Raw genomic sequence first — 23,900 nt, forward strand, 5'->3', positions numbered from 1 at the left:
CAGACCATACAAAAAAGACCATGCAACCACAACACTGAAGACACACTGATGCAAGGAACACCAGAACAAACTCTGAAACTTCCAGCACATATCAGTGGAGACGTTCATCAAATTCCTAAAATAAAAGCAACAAATCTGCTCCCCGCGGACACCTGCCCCCCCCACACCCCTCGACATCTACAAATCAATCCTCCCACAAGCAACACCAATGGAATACTACAGGAAAGGCTTCAACCAACCAATCTCAACAGGGAGAGTGCCTCAAGCCTTCAAACCAGCATACACCAAACCACTCCTCAAGGCTACAGCAGGAAACTTAGAGGTCCTCTCCAACTACAGACCCATCTCCAAAATCCCCTACCCAGCTTAACTCATGGAAACGCACATATATAGAACAACCCAAGAATTCATAGAAGAACACCGCCTATTAAACCAGGCACAAGTAGGCTGCAGACCAAGGAGAGGACCAGAAACAGTACTTATTTCAATCAGGGAGGATCTAAAGGCAAAGGCTGACTCAAACAGCACTGCTCTGATACTTTTAGGGCACTCTGCAGCATTTGACACAGTTAACCACTACATCCTCATCATGAGACTGGAAGAATTTGGAATCACCGACAACACCTTACTCTGGATCAGATCCTTCCTAACAAACAGAACAGAAATATGGATAAAACCTCACAAATCAAGCCCACGAGAATTGTAGTGGAGTCCCAAAAGGATCATCCTTCTCACCACTACTATACAACATCTACCTGTTGCAGCCAATTAAAATCAACGAAAGACATGTCCTCATCTGTTACAACTACGCTGATGACACAAATAAACTACAAAATACAAGACTCACAAGAAGACAACTCAACACTAGAGAACTGCCTTCTTCAAATATACAACTGGATGAACTTAAACCACCCTAAACTCATCCCAGGCAAAACAGGTAATTATCACAAAAAACAGAGAAGGCAAACTCTACATCCCATGGCCAACAACTTGGTGAAACCCCAGCATCATCATCGATTGTAAAAATCCTGGGAGTCCTGATGGACAACGAACCCACTCTAGAGACACAAGTAAACACTAATCAAGAAATGCTTCTTTCTCCTGCGATCGGCTAAAAGGATCCTACCATTCCTCTCATTCACCAACAAAACAACTACCGTCATCGCTCTCATCATGACCAGATTAGACTACGCCAAAAGCCTATACCTAGGCATGCCTGAACGACTTCTAAATAAACTCCAACGCATACAAAATGCAGCGGCCAGATTGTTCCTTAAACTACCTCGAAGAGAACACATCACAACAGCGCTGAAAACACTACACTGGCTACCGATCAAACAGTGGATCCAGTTCAAATCAATGTGCATAACACACAGAGCAATCCACGACTAAGGTGCAGAGTTCCTCAGAAGAAAACTAAACGTACATCACACTACAAGGCCACTCAGATCCAGCAGCCACATCCGTTTGGAACCCAAATCATATAACAAGAGAAAACTCATAGAATCCTCTTTCTCACTTCACCCCAAAAACCTGGAACGAAATACCAAAGAACAAACAGAACACAAGAGATCACCTACACTTCAAGAAACTCCTCAAATCATGGCTCTTCACCCCATAACCAGAAAGAAAGCCCATAAGGACATACACAGTGGAACTAGGCTGAGAGAAGAACCTATACTAATATTAACTTTCCTGATTCCCTAAATCATCAACCCTTATAAAGTAAGGATTTACGGATATGCAACATATCCACTTATCAATTAAAAGACACCACATCGAATCATACCTAAGAACACCCACAGATCAATCGGAAAGGAGAACAAGGCATCACCCAGCAATAACACCTGGCCCACCTCGTAAACACGGGCAGCATTTGACCACTGTCAGTAAGGAACAAGTTACTTACCTGTAACTTGTTCTCCAGCATGGGTCTAGCATGGATTCACATGCTCATGAATATTCCCCGTCGTCAGGCCAGGAATCCTCGGTATAGAAAAAAATCAGTATCAGTTTTGTTTCTGATCGGTCTTTCTTAGTAGTAACCAATCACTGGTCTCTGGGTCATACTGCCCCCAGCCAATGACTGCCCTAAGCCCCGCATCTGGCAGCCATCCTCAGATTTGGTAGCACGTAAAGTGGCGGTAAAACCAAGTGAAGAGCCGTAGAGGGGTAGGCGGGAGGGTTTGCATGTGAATCCATGCCAGACCCATGCTGGAGAACAACAGTTACAGGTAAGTAACTTGTTCCTTCTCCAGCATGGGGTCTGGCATGGATTCACATGCTCATGAATAAGAGAATACATAGCAGAACACACATGCACAACCACGGGAGGTGGCAACAGGATCAACATTAAGCAATACAACAACTCAACATTAAGCAACTCTTACCTCCTCACCAGGCTCACCTTAGGCGAACAGGTTGCGCAGCACTGCTTGGCCGACCCTGGACTCCTCCCTGGAGTCCCGATCGACGCAGTAGAATCTTGTGAAGGTGTGCGTCGACCTCCACGTCGCAGCCCTGCAGATGTCCAGCAGGGGCACACCAGACAGGAACGCCATGGTTGCAGCGATCGCTCTGGTCGAATGGGCTCTCGGACGGCAGGGCAGCGGTCGGTTTGCCAACCGGAGACAGTGCATGATGCAGCCGGAGAGCCATCTGGAAATGGAAGTCTTCGAGAGAGCCTTCCCTTGATTCACAGTCCCAAAGTTCACAAACAGCTGTGACGTCTTCCGAAAACACTGTGCGGTCCACGTAGAACTTCAGCGCTCTAGCTACATCCAGCGAGTGCAAAGTCCTCTCGGCCGGCTACGAAAGCGACAGGAAGAAAACTGGCAACACCAAGGGCTCGTTGAGGTGGAAGTCCGACGGCACCTTGGGCATAAAGGAGGGGTGTGTCCTCAGCACCACCCTCGTGTCATGAAAAGTCAAGTATGGAGGGTTGCAAGATAGGGCCTGGATCTCTCACACTCGTGCGGAGGTGATGGCCACGAGGAAAGCCGTCTTCCATGACAGGAACTTCAAAGGTGCCGAATGCATAGGCTCGAATGGGGCCCCCATGACCCTGGTAAGCACATTAAGCTCACACGCCGGGGCAGGGGCCTTCACCGGCGGGAATGATCGGAATAGTCCCTTCATGAATTCTTTCACCAGGCGATGAGACCACAAGGACGCCCGTCCCGTAGTCCTGGTATATCGGGAGATTGCAGCCAGATGTATTTTGATGGAGGCGTGAGCCAGTCCAGCTTTGGCCAGCGACAGTAGGTACAGCAGTACTTGAGGGGCCGTAATCCGCAGAGGGTTAATCTTCTGTGCATGGCACCAGACAGAGAACCCCTTCCATTTATGTCCGTAGCACTTGAGAGTTGAAGACGCCCTGGCCTTTGCGAGAACCTCTCTGCAGTCGGCTGGGATGTCGTACCCTCCAAACTCTAGTGCTGCAGGAGCCAGGCCTGCAAGTTCAGCGACTCCGGGTTGTGGTGAAGAATGGCACCTCCTTCTCTGGAGAGAAGGTCTGCGTCCGTCGGCAGCTTGACTGGTGGGGACGTCGACAAGTCCAGAAGGTCTGGGAACCAGATCCGTCTCGGCCACGCCGGTGCGACGAGGATCATCCTGCACCGGGATCTCTTGAGCTGGTTGATGAGCTGGAGCAGCAACGGCAGCGGAGGGAACGCATAAAGAAATAGGCCGTCCCAGGGGAACGAGAAAGCATCGCCCATGCTCCTCGGCTGGGGGAACCTGCTGGCGAACCTCCGGCACTTGGAATTCGTCGCCGGCGCGAAGAGATCGATTTGGGTTTCCATCATCGAAGAGTCTATCCACTTGATCTTGGCGTAGTTCCCACTCATGGCTCGAGTGCAGCTCCCTGCTGAGTGAGTCGGCGATCGGGTTTTTTATTCCTGCCAGATGAAGAGGCACCAGAAACATCCCCTGGGCGACGGCCCAATGCCACAGATCCTGGGCTTCCTTGGATAGGGCAGGGGACCTGGTTCCGCCCTGCTTCCGGATGTAGAACATCGTGGTGGTGTTGTCGGTGAAGATCCTCACCACCTTGCCCCTGAGGGATGGAAGAAAGGACCTGAGGGCCCAGAACACTGCGCGGAGCTCCAAGATGTTGATGTGGAGAGACTTCTCCTCCCGGAGCCAAAGGCCTCTCGCGTGAAGATATCCGGAGTGCGCTCCCCAACCTTCCAGGGAGGTGTCCGTCGTCACCGTCACCTGGTGAGCTGGGGTCTGAAAGTCTGTACCCGCCGACAGATGGGAGCGGGTACCCCACCACCAGATCGCCTGACGGAACGTCTCGTTGAGGGATCCCGTCCTCGAAGCTGCCCGTCGACTGGGCCCAGCGGGCGTCGAGGAACTCTTAAGGGGCGCATCCGAAGCCAGCAAAGGCGCACCAGATAAATGCAGGAGGACATCATCCCGAGGAGGGATTTGATAGATCTTATCCTGGCCATGTCCGTGGCCAGCAGACGCTGCACCTTGCCCAGAATGGTCCTGGTCCTTTCCTCCGACGGCGAGGCCAGCCGCGCCACTGTGTCGAGCTTGGCTCCCAGAAACAGGGCGACTTGCGACGGAACCAGGTGGGATTTTGGAAAGATGGAGAATCCCAGGTCCGTGAGCAGCTGGACGGTCTTCGCAGTGTGCTCCACGGCGAGCTCCCTTGTCCTTGCCCGGATGAGCCAGTCGTCCAGGTAGGGGTAGAGGTGGATCCCCTATAGGCGCAGCCGGGCCGCCACCGGTGCGAGGCACTTGGTGAACACCCTGGGTGCCGACTTCAATCCGAACGGGAGGGCTTTGAACTGGTAGTGCTGCCCTTGGACCACGAACGTGAGGAACTTTCGGTGTCTTTTTAGACTGAGGATGTGGAAGTACGCATCCTCCAAGTCCAACGACGACAGGAAATCGCCCTCCTCCAGCTGTCCCAGCACATGCTGGAGGGTGACCATACGGAACTTCTGTGCCTTGATGTACTTGTTCAGTCGTCGTAGGTCCAGGATGGGGCGCCATCCTCCGGTCTTCTTTTTTACGAGGAAGTACCTTGAGTAAACTCCGGAGCCCCGAAGCCTCTTTGGGACGAGCTCGATGGCACCCTTCTTGAGCATCGCCCTTACTTCCAACAGTAGTTGAGGGATGTGATTTTCCTTCCTGGCCACGGGTGGACGTGAGGGCATTTATTCTGAAACTCAAGGGCGTGCCCTTGGGCCAGGGCGTCCAGCACCCAACAGTCGGTGGAGATGGACTCCCACACGCTGACGAACCTCGCCAGCCGGTCACCCACATTTGGTGCTTCGGGGGGGTCCCAACCCCACGGTCGGTTCAATCTTGTTTGGAGGCCGCCTTGCCTCCTTGACCTCCCTGTCGACGACGACGGGCACCACCTGACTTGCCGCGTCCCCTGTAGGCTTCCTGGGACAAAGATCTTGCAGCTTAGCAGTACATGGAGGAGCCACTGCCGGATCCCTTGGAGGCACCTTGTCTGCCTCCGGAGCTCTGAAAGGACGGCCGTCGTCGTTGGAGCACTCCCAGTGCCCGGGCAGTCTCTGTCTGTCTTGATGGCCTGAAGGGACTCATCAACCGCCTTCCCAAACAGGATGTTCGCGTCAAAGGGCATGTCCAAAACCTTGGCTTGTACGTCCTGGCGGAAATCCGTGGCCTTGAGCCATCCTCGTCGTCTCAAGCAAACGCTGTTGCCCAACTGACGGAAACCGGTGTCGGCGATGTCCGTTGCCACCGTGATGGCGTGGTCCGAAGCAATCTCACCCTCCTGTAGCATTTCAAGGGCCTCAGCCCTTTTGGCGTCCGGAAGGAAGTCCAACAGAGGGGCGATTCTGAACCACAACTCCCTGCCGTAGCGGGCTACGATAGCCAGGGCGTTGGCTGCCTTGATAGTCGTCGCTGCGGATGAGATGATCCGCCATCTCATCGTGTCCAACTTCCTGCCCTCGCCGTCCGGCGGGGAGGTTGATGTCGAGGCCGATGCCCCCCAGCTTTCTTCTTCTTTGCCGCCGAGACGACCGAATCCAGGGTAGGTTGCGCCCGAAGGCACAAGAGGGCAGCGTCGGGGACCCGGTACTTCTCGTACCGGTCCCTCTTTGCCGGCGCTGTGGCAGGGTTCTTGCGGAGGGCGAGCCCCTCATCCCAGATGTCATCAAGAAGCGGTACGGCGAGGACCGTCCTCCTTTTAGCCTTGCGCCGTTGGTAAAGGAACCCTTCCTTCTTCTCTTCTGGGAAGAGCTGGGATGCCCTGGAAATCATGGCATGAAAGGATCCAATCTCTTCGGGCGGGGACGCCCGAGCAGGGGGCGACTGGGGACACGTCCCGTCGTCGCTTCCGTCGTCATCTGTACCTGTCGTAGCCGTGTCCGTGCCTGTATCATCCCCGTGGGTAGTAGACTGGGGGAGGGCAGAGCAGGCCGCAAAGTGGGAGAGGTGGCGTAGGATGCGTCCTCTTATAAGGTGGAATTTCCGAAGGTCCTGGCTCCGGTTCCCCCGTCGGGTCTGGCTCAGGTACCTCCGTCGGGAGGGGAGGGACAACCTTGTCCTCATCTCCGAACATAAGGACTGAATCGCTGACAAAATGGCCGCCGAAGTGTCGTCGCCCTCGTCGGGATCCCTCCCGATGGGCTGGGCCTCTTCCACGACTTCGATAAGCTCTTCTTCAGAGGTCGTGTCCATATCCACGATGGCCACCAGCCCCTCCCCCACCTTTTCCAACGAGGACTTCATGGGGGTCTTCTCAATGGGCCTGAAAGACGACTCCCTCCGCTGTGGCAGGGAGACTCTGGGTCCTGAGGGCGCCTCCACTGGTGTAGCCTCCACAGGCTGAGCCAGGGCCGCAGCGACATCCTCAATCGAGGTCTTAGCAGGGTGAATTAAGGCCATCGTCACATTCTGGATGCCTGAGGCCTTCACCTTGGGGGGAGGGTCCCCCCTCTGCTGCAATCTTCGAGATCGACCGGGGCCTCTCCAGAAGCTTCGCCGGGTTCTCGGACTTCCTCTTACCCGAGCCAGAGTGTTGGCTCGTGGTTGATGACGCCAGGGAGGATGCGCCCTGCCAAGGAGCCTGACTGTTCGGCGCTCCTGGTACCCGCGGACTCGCAGTGCTTAGCCTTTTGTTGGGCCCCCGTCGCCGGGGCGCCCTCACAGGATTCAGAAGACAGCTCAGACTTTTTCTTCTTCTTGCCTGACGGGCTCTTCCCTTCCAGCCAGTTGGCGAGACAGAGGTGGCGATCCTTCATGGTCCGCTCCGACATGTTCCCACAAAACGCGCAGTCCCTCTCCGTGTGCGTCTTGTCCTCATGGAGACAGTAGAGACATGACGAATGCTCGTCCTCCTTGAAAACATTCTGAAGTTGGCATCCAGGGCAGGTCCTGAACAGCTTCCCGGGCGTCGAGCTTCCTTTCTCCTGGGCCATGTCCGGGGTAGGCCTCAGAACTTCTGGAATCCTCCAAAAGCGTAACTCGACGAAATCTTCACCTTTGAGGGGCGTAGAACACTCTGAAACGGATCCCCGTTGATTGGATGTAGAAACGGTGGAGCTTGAGGCTCCATTTAACCAAAAAATGAGAAAAATCTCCTGAAAAAAGCGTGAAAACGCAGCAAAAGCTCGAGAGCTACACCACGAGGACTCCCAACACTTGAACGTGCGGTAAAAATTTGAGGATGGCTGCCAGAGGCAGGGCTTAGGGAGAGGGCAGTCATTGGTTGGGGCAGTATGACCCAGAGACCAGTGATTGGTTACTACTAAGAAAGACAGATCAGAAACTAAACTGATACTGATTTGATTCCCGGCCTGACAGGGAATATTCATGAGCATGTGAATCCATGCCAGACCCCATGCTGGAGAACTAGATGGGAAGGAGCGGGGAATGATAATGTAACACCACTACCCAAGCAGGAATAATGCTGGCCCTTCTGGGTGTACTAAGCTCAATAACTTAGTTGGAGGCCAGCCTCACCACTGCCCCTGAAACTAGACAGTCAGAAAAGGGAAGAGAAGAATATACCTACCCAATGGACTACCGACAGAAAGGAGATGGTGAATGATAATATATCACAATTATATCTATCTAGGGGATAATTCTCACCCAACCGGGGGTACTAAGCCCAAAACAAAAATTTTTTTGCCGGAAACCAGCCACGGTATCACCCCAGAAACTAGACAGTCAGTAAACCAAGAGAAAGATTATACCAACCCAATATGACATGATACATAAAACAAAACTACAAGGATTATGAGACATACAACCCACTAACCAAAACCTCAAATTTCTGCATATGCAATTCACACTAAAACCGACAACCACTTCTCTCGCAGCAAACCGCCACACTTCAGCATATCGCAACAATCATCATAGATCTCAACAGCACCACCCAAGGACTCGCTTCGATCCTATATGCACACCCAAGCACAGCACACAGTGAAAACTGAACTGAAGCTGCCAACGGTACACACCACCTCTCACTTTCCTATGCCCTCTTCACCCACCCCCCCACCTTTTTGTTTACAGATCCACCTGAGCGCCTGGAGATGAACTCGGTTGGTGATGGTGTGCTATATAAATACCATTAACATTAATATCAGCAATGTTCAAACATGAATTCTCTTATCTCATAGGGTTTACGATTCCAGGATTAGGGTACAGAGTAAAGGAAGGGCAATTTTCCCAGTCTAAGTTATGTCCACAGATATTGGCTTCTGGAAAAGGCACCAACGTACTACTAAGATAGTAATGCAGACCACAATATTATTAAACTCCGTAAAAACGTCACTCCATAGAAGAAATTTGGAGAAACATTAAAGTAAGGTTACTCACCAACTCATTAGCTTGATCAATAGTAAAGACGCTGCAGTTTATTCTGTTTCCAACGTTCAGATGTGCATCTGCAAATAGCGAAATTAACTGCTTGCATTCATTCTGCATTCGCGTGAAAGGAAGTGCAATTTCATCATAGTAGAGATGTTCCGAGAGAACATTAAGTAATCGAGGTTGAATGGAAATGGCCACGGCTTTTCTTTCCTGTGAGAAAGATAAGATAACCCTCACATTAAACACATAAAATTCAAGGAGGGCATCAAAATAGCAGACTACTCCAAAGTGTTTTTCTCTGCTGCAGCGAACAAGGACAACTGTCAGAAATGGGTTAGTTACTTACCGCTCAGTAATTATGTATCTGATGGAGGCTCCTCCCACCGATTCTTCATACATAAAAAAACCTATCTATGGGGCAGCTGTTCTTCAGAAACCCATCAACCACCAGGGGGCGCAGTGCAGCTACGTGTTTGGGGAACACGATGCCTCTACACACCCTGCCATGTTGAGGCCAGTATATATCATGGGACAGCGCCCTGTGTCCTAAATTCAATCTTTTTTTACTAACATTTGGATGCTGAGGGAATGCCAAACCAATGATGTACTAGCTATACTCCAGGTGGCGCAGGCTGTAGGGAATTGAGGAATTAGTGGGAGGAACATCCACCAGAAAGAATTTTACCAGTTAAGTGTATCCCTTCTCCCCCGGATTACTCATCTATGATAGGACTCCCATAGCAGTACGTGGATCAGAACGGGGAGGAGAGCAAAGGACACCACCAAACCAGAAAATAGAGGACTGCCCTTCCGAAACTAATGTTCTGATCTGAAAAGGAATTCAAGCTATAATTCTTAGCAAACGTGTACAGAGTAGCCCACGTTGCCACCAGAGAGATGTCCAGGAGAGACTCCCCTCTGCAGGGTAGGTGGCAGCTACTCTAGTAGAACCAGCTCCTAGCCTCTCGGGTACATCCTTACCCACTAGAACATAGCATTCTGAGATACAGAGAATAATCCACTTTGGCAGGGACTGTTTGGTCATAGCCCTTCCAGCACAAGCATATGCATAACTAACAAAAAGCTTGTCATATTCCTCACATGCCTGGTCGGAGACGTAGTAGACTAGAGCCTGCATCGAGTCAAGCTGATGAAAATGTTCCTCTGCCTTGGAAGTATGGGGCAAAGGAAAGAAGACAGAAGATGGATCTTTTGAGACAGATGGAAATCTGAGACCACATTTGAAAGAAAGGAGGGTTCCCATATGAATGTTGCCTTCTCTTTAGAGAAAACTAAACAGGGAGGTTTAACCGATAATGCCTGGAACTCTCACCAGTCTAGCATAAGCGATGGCAAGCAGGAAAAGCACCTTAAAGGTGAGCAATCTAATAGAACAAGAATGAAAGGGCTCCAACAGAGCTCCCATAAGAATGTCAACTCAACTTAAATCCCATGCCGGAACCACAAACTGGCGGTGAGGAAACTGGTTACACACAGCTGCAAGAACAGCTTAACAGTGGGGTTTCTGAAGAATGGGCCGTTCCGGGGACCTCTTGAATACCGAAGTAAGGTTGAGGTAACTAACAGTGCCAGTCTGTAAACCCGCTTGAGCCAAGTACAGCCAAGACTCCAACACCAGGCATCAGGTCAAAAATATACACAATCAGCAGCCACTAATGCATTTCAAAGCGGGTATCCGGGCTGACGGGACAATGTCAAGGATGTAGTCTGGCAAGTTCCACTCCTTGCATCTTATCCACTCAGTAGCCAAGCATGAATGTACAGGCTGCTGAGATTCAGATTAAGAAACCACCATTCCAGCAAAGTGATCCCACTCTCTTTGGGAGGTACCAGAGAGGGAAGGTGGACATGTCCAGAAACTCTTGGTACCTCGTTCTCTGGGCCCAGTCTGGTGCAATCAGGATCAACAAGATCCTCAACAGACGCAGTCTCCTGAGAACCAGCAGAAATTAAAGTTACTCACCGCAGTAGCTAGAGTACTCTTAGTCCATAGTCTCCTTTCCTCAATCCTTGTGGGGCATCTCCCCACATGGGGACGGTACCGGAACCTTTTGGCAGCAAAATAAAGAAATCGAGATTCACCTTTAAATTTAGTATAGTGCACAGCCTTGTATGTGGGAAGCCACCGCGGAGGCCCCGCCCTGCAGAGCCTCACCTCAGTCACCTTTGCACACATCGGACTCTGAGATATCTGGCTACTCCTAGTTCCTTTTTAGCCCTTGGTATTCTAGCAGGGGGGGGGGGGGGGGGGGGAAGGCAGATGGGACATAGTTAAGTTGATTAATTATTCATACGTCCCGTCCCCTTTCCTCCATCCTTGTGGGTGATTCCACCAAACAAGAACATAGGGTGGAGCTGTGATCATCTGCCTCATATCTAGGATGAAGCAAAAAGGTTCCTCAGAACCGCCTGCTCGAACTCTGCAGCCACCTTACTGATCACATCCCAAGAAGCACGTCGCTGAAATGCAAAAGCCGTGGCCTTCACTTTGACTGCATGGGCATGAATCCCCTCAAGAACAGGTTTGCCCATGGCCACTTAAGTCTTCCAAATGGCCTGAACCATCCAAGAGGCGATGGAAGCCTGAGAGCTGGGGGAGGAACCCCCAAAAGTCACAAACAATGGTTCAGACTTCCTGAAAGATTTTGTCAGAGAGATGAAACCAGAGGATCCTCCCGAGATCCAAGGAATGCAGGGCCCGCTCTGCTTCCAACTCCAGGTTCGGGAAGAACACCGACAGTCAGATCTCTTGATTCAAATGAAATGGGGAGACCACCTTGGGCAAGAAATTGACCTTGTTGTGAGATGTGATTAATGGCTCACACGAGGACAAAGCCTGCGGTGCACTAACCCTGCATGCAGAGCTGAGAGCCACCAACAAACTGTCTTTAGAATTACCAAGCAGATGTCTTCGGAAGCCATCGGATCAAAAGGCTTGCGTTGCAAGGCCGCCAGAACCACATTGAGGTCCAAGACCGGATGCAGCCTTTGCACTGGAGGAACAATTCTTGACAACCCCTTAAGGTGAGCCTAAACCACCAGGTTGGCCGCCGAAAACACGTGCTCAGGGGAATTCTTGTAAACCCTGATGGCCGCCAAATACATGCAGCAAGTATCCACCTCTATTCCAGAACTAGCCAGGCGTGCAGAGAAAGCCAATACATCACCAAGACAGGGTCCAGTCCCTTTTTGCGTGCCCAAAGGCAGAACCTAGTCCATTTGCTCTTATACTGGGACTGAGTCGAGGGCCTCCTGGCCTGCTGAATGGTGTCCCACGTGTCATCTGAAAATTTAAAGTGCTGAAGCCTCAGCTGATCAGGACCAGGGCTAGATTGGCTGGGTCATGATGCTCCACTGCCTTGCCCTGCTGCGACACGAATCCCCTGCTGGGATCTGAAGATGGGCGGGACGCTGCGAGCACAACTGCAGCAGATTGGAAAAGCAGGGTCTCAAAGCCATTGGGGGGCAACCAGGATGAGGCTACAACCCACTGAGGCCTGGAACTTGCGGAGAAGCAGTTGGAGTAGAGGGGTGGGTGAGACTGCCTAACACCTGCAGACATGCCAACAGAGACCCCAGACACCGACCTGCCCATGATGCAAACTGGGCGCACTTGGCATTCTGTGGGGATGCAAACAAATCCAGGTCCGCAAACCTCAAATGCTGTAACGGGGCAACAAGGAGTCATTGTTCAACTCCCACTAGTAGGTGTTGAACCCCAAGCAACTCAGCTGATCCGCTTCTACAGTGCTGTCCCCGGCAGCTGGACTGGCGAAATCAAATCGTCTCTGTAAGGGCCCATTCCCAGATCGAAACCGCCTCCATGCATATGAGGGGGTGGGCGGAGGGAAACGGGCGCCACCCAGTTTGTTCAGATAAAACATTGTAGTAGAATTGTCCATCCTGACGCGAACCAACTTGTACCTGATTAGGGGCAAAATGTCTTGAGGGCCAGGCCCAAGCCGCAGAGCTTGAGCAGATTTATATGTAGGAGGGCTTCTGCCCTGGACCATGCTCCCTTCATTGCATAGCCCTCCAGAGTAGCCCCCCCCAGGCCGAAAGAGGAATTAGTAGTCACCATCAGGGAAGGCTCCGGTTGGTTGAAAGGGGGCTCCTACTGAAACATGGTCATCCATCAACAACCAGTGAAGATCAGGCAAAAGGAGCAGTGGAATTGAGATCCTGTCCGATCCAGACCACGTCCCCTGATCTCCAATTGGCCACCAGGTGGAGATGGAGGCGCCTCATCTGGAGTCTGGCGTGCTGTGCAGTCAGCATTCAGAAGGCCATCAGGCCTAGAATGTGCTGAAATACCAAGCCGAGGTGGTCAAGTTGGCCAGAAAGTGCCACACCGCCTTGCGGGGGGACATCAGCCTCTGGGGTGTGGGGAACACCCGCTGAACAGTAGTGTTTCAACGCACCCCTAGGAAGACCAGATCCTGAGAAGGGAATAACTGATATTTCCTCATTTGGAGGGAAAACCCCAGCTGATGAAGGCTCTCTGCCAATCTCTGGAAGGAGAGCACTACTGCTTCGTTTAACCCCGCCCTCACCAACCAGTCGTCCAGTTAAGGGTACAGTTGATGGCCAGCCATCGCAATCATCAATTTTCATGAAAACACAAAGGGCCGAGTTCAGGCAGAAGGGCAGCACTTTGTACTGGAAGTGGTACGACAATCGTAAACCACAGAAACTTCTGATGTGGTTGATTAATGGGTACATGGCAGGTACGCATCCTTGAGGTCCAGGGAACACATCCAGTCCCCTGCACACAGACACGGCTATGTGTGCAGGAGTAATAATCTTGAAGCGATCCAGCAGCGAAGACAGATTTAGAAATGACAGGTCCAGGACTACTCTCAGGCCAGCCTGGTTGTTCTTTGGTACTGTAAAAATCGTGGAATAGTTGCCGGAGCCCCCCCCATCTACAAGAGGAACCAGTTCTATCGCATGCATCTCCAATAGAGACAGGATCTCCCGTAAAAGAGGATGCGACCCGATATGGAGGAGAGAATGGTAGAGGAAGGCTGAAGCCCGTGGAGACCACAGATGGGAGCCACGGGTTGCTGAAAAGACACTTCCTGGTGTCCTGGAACAGAGCCAAACACCTCCCACCCCCCCAGATGCAAGCTTTGTTCCCCGACCCAGGCGGCGCTGCATCTTGGCATCAGATGGGTGGGGAGGGCGCACAGGTGAAGTGGAAAAACCCATGCAGCGTCCTCTGCTGCCATTGGGTGACCTGTCAGGCCTGTGCATACCGCGGCCCCTGACCCCCTTGAAGCCGGAGAATATTTGGGGTTTGAACTCGGTCCTACCCTGGGATTGAGGGACGGATTTCTGATCCAGCTTTGTTAGGATGGTCAAGGACTTGGAGGTCTGGGTAGATTTTATCTTCGTCAATTTGTCATCGATGGACTGTTAAGCAGAATCCTGTGCAGTGGCCTTAGGGACCACTACACACAATTAAGACTACAAGTGGTAATACAAGTTCACCTTTGGTACAAGCCTGTACTGCTATGTTAAAGTGGTAGCAGTAGCGGAGCAGCCAGGCTTATCAAGAGTATATGAGCAGTAGCAGAGATTATACAAAGGGACCACAATTACTGTGACTCAAGCAAACACAGACTCAAGGTTTCAGGTTAAAAATATAAGTACATTTATTTTTAAACCATCTGTAAAATACAACACTTCTATTAAATTAAAACCACACGAAAAATACACTACACAACCAATTCTCTTGGCACTGAACAACTCAAGGTAAGTACCCTATGTCCTAACGGACCGGTGTTGTGAAACAAACGACGTTACCGGGAATACATATGCGATCACTTTTTGACAGTAATGAAAGTTCGGTCTTACGAAAGATATGCGTATCTGCGAAAAGAAATGTTACCGGGGCAAAAACACACTTAGCACCCGAGTTAACCAGAGAGAGTTGGGGGCAAAAATCATAGACAATACTTTTGTCAAGGCAGACAGAATCAGAGAACACTCGCTGACAGAAATACAAAGTCAATAGGCCGGAGCCAGTGTCAAGTGAAACCGGGTTCCTGTTGTCGAGGATCACATAGTCAGACAGTTCAAGATTCAACGTCGACAGGAGTACTTGGATATTGTCAACAGAGGAAGCAAAAATTATGAGGGAAGACAAGGGCAAGCCTTGGAGGAGGAGAAAAGGGATTCACCCTAGTTCCGCAAAGCAGAACACAGTACCTTATTCAAGGAAGAAGCTGGTGCCACGGCTGTTCCTGGTAGTTTCCTGCAGACCCATGGTTCCTGGAGCTTCGGCAAGAAGGACAACGTCTGGAGGGGTGTCACGCTCACCTTCGCTCTGCGGGAGTATCAAGAACCTCCGCTCGATGCTCTTTAACTCTTGGCTTACTGCCTCTGTGGGGGACCAAGAAGAGAGATTGTGGTGGGTTTGTAGGGCCTTGTACTAGTAATCCCCACCCTGTCCACTTAACCTCTCCGTGATTCCCTCCCTCCTTGTGTGTGCCTGAGCTTAACTTATGAGTTAAGATGATTAGCTCTCCATCCTGCTCTTCACCCTTAGCAGGGGTGCAATAGTTAAAGTCCACCAGTTGCTTCACTGATGAATCATCCTGCCCAGACCCGCTGTGGCTTGGAATTATGCTGCGCCTTTTGAGGTGACAGTTACTGGTTAGCTTGGCTTGCATGCTGACTTGTCAGGAAGTGTCTGTCGGCAAGCTTATTGTCTTTGTGTCCGTTTTGCCTTGGTTTGAATATGCAAGCACTGTTAAACGGTTCCCTTGTTAATGTTCGTTTTTTCATGCACTGTGCTTTCCTTCCTTGCTCTACTCGCAGTTCTCTTGTCTTCAGGTTCGGATGAAGCTGGGCTCCTGGGCGTGACTGAAGGATGACTGCGGCGGCTGAAGAGCGGGAGGGCCGCGCACCTGATGGTTTCAACAGCTGATGCTCTGCGGAGGGCCGTGGACCCGATGGTTTGCTACGGAGGAGTTGGAGGGGCCGCAGGCCCGATGACTGCAGCTGCTGACGAGAGGAGCCGGCCCGACGTGAAAACAGTGGAGCATGACTTGGAGACTCAGTAGTTGCGGAGAGAGACTCTCCTCGGAGCGAGTCTACGGAAGTTGCTGCCAGCTCTGGAGATCACGGTGAGCATTCCACTGCCTGCTGGCAGAACAACGCGAAGCGTGGAACCAAGCCTGGGCGTGGCTTATATAGCAGCCACGCCTAGTGACTTGACTGCAGTCCTCACCAGTGTTTGGGCTGTTTACCCTCCATGTTGGGTGGTCAATCCAATGCCTCATTGTGTCTGATGCCATAGTCCCCATGCCTGGGTCCAACTGGTCTCATTCCAAGTCCTAATGATGGTGCAGTAGCGTGGCCTGAAAGACAGATGAACCCTATGGGGGCGCTTTGAGGCAAACACGAGAGCATGGGATATGGAATTGGTGGAGGCAAGTGTTGCAGGGTCAGGGGTTGTGACAAGGGGTGTGCACCACACAGGTATGAAGCCAGCAGCAGTGACAGTGAATAAAAGGTGCGCTCCTTTAAAAACAGGAGAGGCTCTTCAGATGGCTATCCGGACCACTAAAGCAGTGAGCAGCGATTTAGACCACGAAGAGGATCCTCTGGCTGTGGAAGATGAGCTGGTTGACCCCACCAGGCTCAAGGGAAGAAGACTGCAGAATGTATCTTCTCTGGTCGTCGAAAGGTAGATAGCTCAGGACTGCAGTAGGGCTTCACCGGGACGGGGTAGTTGCAGCAGCCGTCTTCTCCGCTTCTCTTCGGTTCCTTGTAGTTCCAGCGGCGACTGACTTCCAGCCCAAGAGTCCTGCCTTTTATGCGAAAATCCCCCATTCACACAGCCTGGCTGTCAATCACGCAGCAGGGGGGGCTGTCCAGCCCAGACAACCACCTCAGCCAAACATGTGCGACTTGGGTTTCCTAGGATACCCTGTGCAGGGGGTGACTACCCCCTCCCTCACATTCAGCCCAACTAGACACCCAGGCACCTAGAGGAGGGCTTCTTGGCAGAAGCCCGCCAAAATACGGTGAACAAAGAAGGCAAACCTGGTTTGCCGTGGAAAGTAAAACACAAGAAGGACTTTAACAAAAAGAAATGGCGAATAAACCCGACCGGAGCCAAAAGAAAGTATTTGGTCAAGCAGGTATAGGTTCAAGGCTAATATAATAGCCTAAAACAATACCACGTTTATATAGTATAATCGCGATAGAAAAGTTAGGGTAGATATCACTGCCACCAGCCAAGTCTAAATGTTAATAGCAAAACAATGCTCCAGGAGGAACAGATAACAAGGGCTAAGGATTAACCCTTTCCAATACTCCATGTAAGATGGGGTGTACTGGATCTGTGGTTATTTGACTGCGTAAAGTTAATGGCAATTTTACCCCTTTCTAGGGGACAGTAGTCAGCCCCAGAAAAGGAGTTGGTGGGAAGCCTAAAAGACAACCCTGTGTCAATGCACTGAAGGTGCTGTGTAACACACAAAAGAGTGGGGCTACTGAAGTGGTGTGCTCCAGAGTCCACAATCACAAAAACAGCTGAAATGCACATGGCAAAACAGGTAAGAGTGGGGGAAAGCTCAAACTCTTACCAAGTGGAAAAAGTAAACTCCAGAAATCCAGCAAAGCTGCTGAGGGACTCAGTAGGTAAGGGAAACTAGCCATTGAATGAGAATTCTCCCTAAAATGGACGAATGAAAAAAGGTCCACACACTTGAAGGGCAGATCTAGGATTCGCTCCAGCAAGTCAGATGAAAACTTTGTGGTGTGCATCCACGCCGTCCTCATCTCAACCCCAAAGCACAGCCCTCTGCTGGCTGTGTCAATATGGGAGACCGAAGAGGAGGTCCTGCACAATGGCCCGGTTATATGACGTATCAGCCTTGAAGGAGGCTTGCTTGTCCGAAGAGAGGTCAAGCAGGAATTCCCCAAGCTCCTGCCACAGCTTCTGGTTAGCCGTAGCCAAGATGGGTCTGCGTTGGCCTGCAGCAGATGCAGCCCTGAGATGGAGTTACAGCACTTTCCCCAAGGACTCAAGGACCTGGTCCTCTCTTTGGAGAGGCAACTGGAGGTGGCTCCCATGGAGAAAGATGACAGACTATGGTTTAGATTAAAGCGAAGCAGCAGCCACCACGGAGGAATGGCGCTGCGGGCCAGAGGCAATGAGTACTGGCTCCCCGTCCATCTGCCTGAACCGGCTGTGCAACTCTTGTTCATCTGGGCGTTGGGCCTAGACTTCTCCCAGACCTTCCGCGCCACCTCCAGCACATCCCTCTGAAGGGAATGCCAGACCGGACCATGGTGCGTTTCCCCAAGACCGCTGCGAGCAGCCCCAACTCAAGAGGGGCTTCTTCAGGAAGAGGGGCCCCGCAGGAACTCTGCAAGGCCCTGAAGGTGGTCATGAAAGGCCTTAACCGATGCGGAGGGCTCGCCTTCCTTGGAGTCATCCCATCCCTCACCCTTTTTTCACCTGCTGAGGGTAAGCTAGACCCTGGGACACAGGTGCCGAAGGGGTCCCCCACCCCCAGGTCCGGAGTCGTAGACCGGTCCAACGGCTGTTGAGGAGGAGGCATTGATGGTTCAGGAGGTGGAGGGATCGTTACAACCGGTAGGGCCTGCAACGGTGGAGGGACAGGCACCGGAATCACTTGGCGGAATTGGAGGTGTACCCAGGGTAGGGGACCGAGCAGGCACTATTTGGGGGATGTCCTTCAGGGGAACGCATGAGGAAGAGGAAGCGTTTGAAGAAGTGGTCCACACTAGCCACCGGGTCCCCAGGGACCCAGGACTGCGAGCTGCTGGGTCTCTGCTCCTGGTGAAAATGCTGAGGCGCCTGGTGAGCATAGCTCCAAGTCTCATGGGTAGATGTACTCCTGAGAGGACCAAAAACCTGCACTGTAGGACCCGCAGCCGCTTCGAGGGAAGGGTGCTAGAATCATCCTGCCAAGCCCACTCGATGGGCGAAAGCACTGGCAGGGCCTGAGCCGGAGCCAAGATGGCCACCTGCCTGGCAGGTGGCACCATGTGCCGCTCGCCATTTTGATACCTTGCGCCATGCCCTGGGAGAAAGGGCATGAAGGCTCTGAACGAGGAGAGGCCTCAGACAAAGGAGGATACAGCTTGGGTCTTGCACCCAAAGCAGAGGCGCCAACCTCAGATTCCTCTGGTAGGCGCTGAGCCCCCAACCAGGCGGCCGGTAGTCGAAAGGCCCTGGGTACCGCCTCAGAGCCCTCGGCACCTGTGCCGGTAGCCATGCTGGATCTAGCCGAGGACTAACTCTTGGAGGTGGCACTCGACTAGACCTTACTGCTCTGGGTAGCAGAAGAGGACGAGCCTGATCGTCCATGTGGACAGCCTGGTAGGGCCCCCGGGCCCCTCGGCTTGGGAGCCGGTAGCCAGAGGCCTCGGGCCTGCCCGAACCTGCATGCGAGGAACCCTTATCCTGGGGAACTCCGGGGAAGGAGTCTCTGCGCTGAACAGAGGGCATACCTTGTCTTGACGAGAGGTCCTGGAGACGAAGTCCTTAAGGTGGGGTGGAGGAGAAGTGGGGGAAGATCTCCCTCCACGGCGAAACACGATTCTTCAATGCCCTGTGACAGAGCGCTGCAGGCCGCATACAAGTCCCAGTGGTGGTCGGACCCCAAACACTTAAGACAAAGTGCATGGGGGTCTGAGGCCTGGAACGAGCGGTTACAAGAGGCACATCCCGTGGATCCTCCTGCGGCCGACAGACGGCGTGGAGGTGAGGCACCGAAGGGAAGCGAAATAAGAATTGAAAACAAACCGGGAGAACGCAGGAAGCTAAAAAAGTCTTAGCGCTGGCTGCCAGGTCTGACACCATCCGTGCGGATAAAGGGACAGGGGTGAAGCGCCAGTGGGCAAGGCGTTCCCACACCCGAGGCTGCGGCCCCGTGGGCTATACTAAATTTAAAGGTGAAGCTCAATTTTTTGCTGCCAAAAGGGTGCCAGTACGGTCCCCATGTTGGGGGACGCCCCACAAGGATGGAGCAAAGGGGACGGGGCATACGAGTATGAGAGGGATCAGCGGGAACAAAAAGGTTGAATGTCCACTCGACTGTGTCCAACAAAGCTCCCCATCAAAGAAATTACCTAGAGCAGAACTAGCACTTCCTGTTGACACTGGAGGCAAATAGGTCCACTGGCAGAGTCCTCCAAGGATAGAATATATCCTCCAGAACTTCCACTTGTGGGAGGCTGAACTCTGCCTGCTTTAGGCATCCGCCGTCACATTCTCTCTCCCGGCACTAGAGCAACCGTCTAGAGCCCAGAAAAGCAGTCACATGGCTTCTCTGCATAGCAGCAATGACACCAAACAACCTCATTTGTTGATAAAGTGCATGGCCTCTTTGACAGTCAGGACCAGCACAGTCCTGCGCTGAAGGGAGGAAAGCAACACAGGCCAGTCTGATCGCTCTCAACTCCAACAAATTGATGTGTTCCCCAGACTGAGTAAGACCGCAGTCCGCTCATCAGTGCTGACAGGTGAGCGACCCAGCCTGTCAGACATCAGTGACCGCCGTCACCCGTGGCCAAGGATGAAGTAACAAAGCACCTCTCAGCAAGCTGTCTGGCACAGCCCACCACGCAAGATCCGGAGCCACCTGGCTCGAGATCTTAAGAAAGTCAGACATGTGGCTCTCAAACTGCAACCATCGGCAACAGAGAAGCCACTGAAAGGATCTCATGCGCAGCCTCGCTACCTGCACCACAAGGTGCCCAGAAGGCACAGGAAAGCCAAGGCACAAACCTGTTCCTGTGATTGTAGGACATCGACCATCCGAAAGATGTTCACCACTCAATCCTCTGGCGGAAAAGCCATGCTCACACGAGTTTCCAGGACTGTGCAGATGAATCAGAGATCGGGACGGCCAAACTGGAGACTTTGAATTTCAGGGAAAAGCCGACGCTGTGCAAAAGAGTGCATTTGCGGAGTAGGTGCTCCGACACTAGATCTGGGGAGCTAGTTCGAACAAGTCCGTTATCCAGGTAGGGAAAGACATTAATGCCTTCCCTCCTGAGGCAAACCCACTGCTTGCTGAAAACCCTGGGAGCAGAGGTAAGACCGAACGACAGGACCCTGAACTGGTAATGTGTTGGCTCACTATGAACCTCAGGTACTTCCTACGATTTTGATTGATCAGCACATCGAAGTAGGTATCCTCAAGGTCCAGGGAAACCAACCAATCCTGCAGAACGAGGGCTTGCAGAAGCTGCACTAAAGTAACCATCTTGAACTTGTCCTTGAGTAAAAACAAGTTTAGCAGCCGCAGAGCCAGAGTGGGATGCAAACCACCGTCCTCCGGCACCAGAAAATAGGTGGAGTGCCACCCCCTTCTGCATTCTGAGCAGGGAACCAGCTTGATCGTGCTTTTCATCAGAAGCTGGCATACCTCTTCGAGAAGGACAGGGTTCAGAGACAAGGGGGAAGCCAGAGGACCGTGGGGTGATGTAGAAATGGGAGGCAACAACTGTTGGGTGACCTGTAAAGGCCGAGTGCTGCTGTCACGATCCATGCCCCTGACCCCCTCAGGTATAACAGCCCCCTGACAGCAATGGGGCTAAAGCCCTTCACACTGGCCCAATGGCCTTAAAACTCCATCAGAAACATACATGGAGTCAGTCCTGGCACCTTTGGCGCCAGGCTCATCGGGAATAAAGCGATACCAGTTTTGGACCTTAATCCAACATGGAGGCCTATTACACAGCTCAGTTCCAAGCCATGCGGTCTAGTGTTTTGGGTGTGGCTGAGCCTGGAACTACTTGGCCTGGAACTACTTTACATGGGCTATTTAAACCACACCCAAACAGCAGAACACGCTTAGAGTTATTCTGCACTCCTGCAGCGTACCGGTCACTGTGTCCAGCTCCTGCTCATCTGCTTCTCCGGCTGCCCGATCCTGAAGCCCTAGATCCGGATTCCATTAATAACCTGGAAGAACAAGATCATCATTAGCAAGCAAGAACACTTACCTGTGAAGTAACTGGCCTTGAATCCATCCTGCGCTTCGCTTACTTCGCCCATCTCCGGAGTTCGCCGCAACCTGGAAAGGTAAAGAAACAAGGACAGCATTAATAACAATTCTTACCTGGGCAAGCAGCAAGTCCTGACAGAACCCTGCGCTTCTCTTACTGCGCCCATCTCTGGGTTTCAGCGCAACCGACAAGGGAGAAGGAACAAGGTCAGCATTAAAGCACTTACCTGGGCAAGCAGCGCATCGATCGATCACTCACTCTGGATCACCACCGCAACCTGTACAAAGAAGAGAACACAGGTTAGCAATTAACACCAATAAACAGCGCAGCGCTCCGTGCATCAATAACTCACTGTGGTCTTCGCCATCGGCGCAGCAACTCTGCGATCGCAACCATCCCTGTGAAAACAAAAAGGGACATTGTTAGGGAACAGCATAGTGGAGCAAGACGCTGAGAAGACAGAAAACAGAGGGAAAGAAAGACAGAATAATGACGGAAAAGACATTATAACTCACCTGGAAGACAGCAAGCAGAGTCGGAGTCACAGCCGATCTGGACCCGACATAAGGGCACACAGACCAGGGAAGCAACAAGGTCCACGGAACGCCTGCACCAACCACGCGTCCCTGAACAGAGACGCAGGACGGAGAGTTCAACGCACAAACACCTAAGGTGAGCAATAACCCCAAGGAAGGGGATTTGGACCAGAGGGAGGTGGGAGTCCACCCATCACAGAACCAGTATCTTAACTCTCCATTGTCCTGTTATAGGCACTACCCAATGTCTGCCACATAACCAAGCAGAGAGGTCCGGGATAGCGCTTAGACCTCCATCCAGTATCATGTGGTGCCCCCGTGGGTACCAGATGAGCGTAACAGCTGCATGGTAAAACAAGTCACTGAGGTTTGACACCCTGGGGTCAGAGGCAGCGGCGACACCACCCTTCTGATAACCTCTCTGTTATGCTCACCTGGTATCCACAGGGATGCCACCCAGCTGAGTTACTCGCTGGTATGCTTCTCAGCTTTGCCCTGATGTGGTCTGCGGGGAAGGTTCTGCCTGAAAATACAGGAGGACTGTGTTCAAGACTGACCGACTGGGGTAAGTATCCTCCCTCCACCCCTGTATGCTTTCAGTCCCTCTGGCGCCCTCTCCTCACCTTGTGGTAGAATTAGACATGCTTTCCGACCTGCCTTCTTTGCAGGGGCGCGATGTCTTTCATGGGCGAGTGCAGTCCAGTTACTTCACTGACGTCGGCCTGTTTGATATTGTTCAGGTAGGTCTTATTGCTGTTCTTTAGTTTTGTTGCTATCCTGCATGCCTTTGTTTAAAATGTCTTTTTTCTCTATTAGGTATGCAGAGCTTCAGCGCGGCAAACTGGCTTGGTTGAGCCCCGCTGGTAAATGATGGCGCATTAAGAATGCTATGATGCGGCAAGTAAGCGCTATGCGCAGCGCTGCAAAGTCTTGCCTTTGCGAACCTGTGTTTTCCTTCCTTGTAGGTCGCAGTGTTCTTCAGCACGAGTGGAAAAACCTGAGTGGTGCTAGCCGAGAGGCGACCAGCCAGGTAAGCCTTTTGAGCAGTTCGTAATTTGTAAATGTCTGTATAGCTTTCTTTAATGTTGCCTCCATCTTCCTCTTTCAGGTCGTTCTGTCCGGGAGGCGTGCAGATTCGAGGAAGCGGTTCTCAGTAGCTGCAAGTGTTTAAAGATGAAGATTGCAGGTAAGATGCTGCTGCTAATGATGTTCCTTTTGTCTCCTTGCAGGTTCTGCTTCTCAGAGGTTCGAGGGAATAGCTGGACACGGTGAGCGTCACGTTGCAAGCTGCAAAGTGTCATAGTGGCCCCCAAACAGACTCCATAACCTGGGACTGACTACTGTCTCCCAGGGCATGTAAAGTCACCATTGACTTTACTAGTCCAAAATTGTGAACCGAACCAGTACAAACCATCATACTGTGGAAGTACTGGAAGGGGTTAATTCAATTGCCCCTGGGTCTGTTTTCAAGGGGGGCACTGTACAGTCCCCCCTTGTCGAGTTTCTGGCTGGTGGCAGTGGTTACCA

At 52.0% G+C, this 23,900-nt stretch overlaps 1 protein-coding gene across 2 annotated transcripts in view; it reads right to left on the reverse strand.

Annotated features, from left to right (window-relative positions):
• BTAF1 (B-TFIID TATA-box binding protein associated factor 1) overlaps positions 1 to 23,900 on the reverse strand; it is a 2,675,064-nt gene that overhangs the window by 1,443,894 nt on the left and 1,207,270 nt on the right. For both annotated transcript variants that reach the window (XM_069611378.1, XM_069611379.1), the window contains one exon: positions 8,821 to 9,024. In XM_069611378.1, the coding sequence (XP_069467479.1) occupies positions 8,821 to 9,024 (204 nt within the window). The remainder of the gene's footprint in view (positions 1 to 8,820; positions 9,025 to 23,900) is intronic.

The sequence above is a fragment of the Ambystoma mexicanum genome, chromosome 8, assembly GCF_040938575.1.
Source record: "Ambystoma mexicanum isolate Mex_15411 chromosome 8, UKY_AmexF1_1, whole genome shotgun sequence".
Lineage (NCBI taxonomy): Eukaryota > Metazoa > Chordata > Amphibia > Caudata > Ambystomatidae > Ambystoma > Ambystoma mexicanum.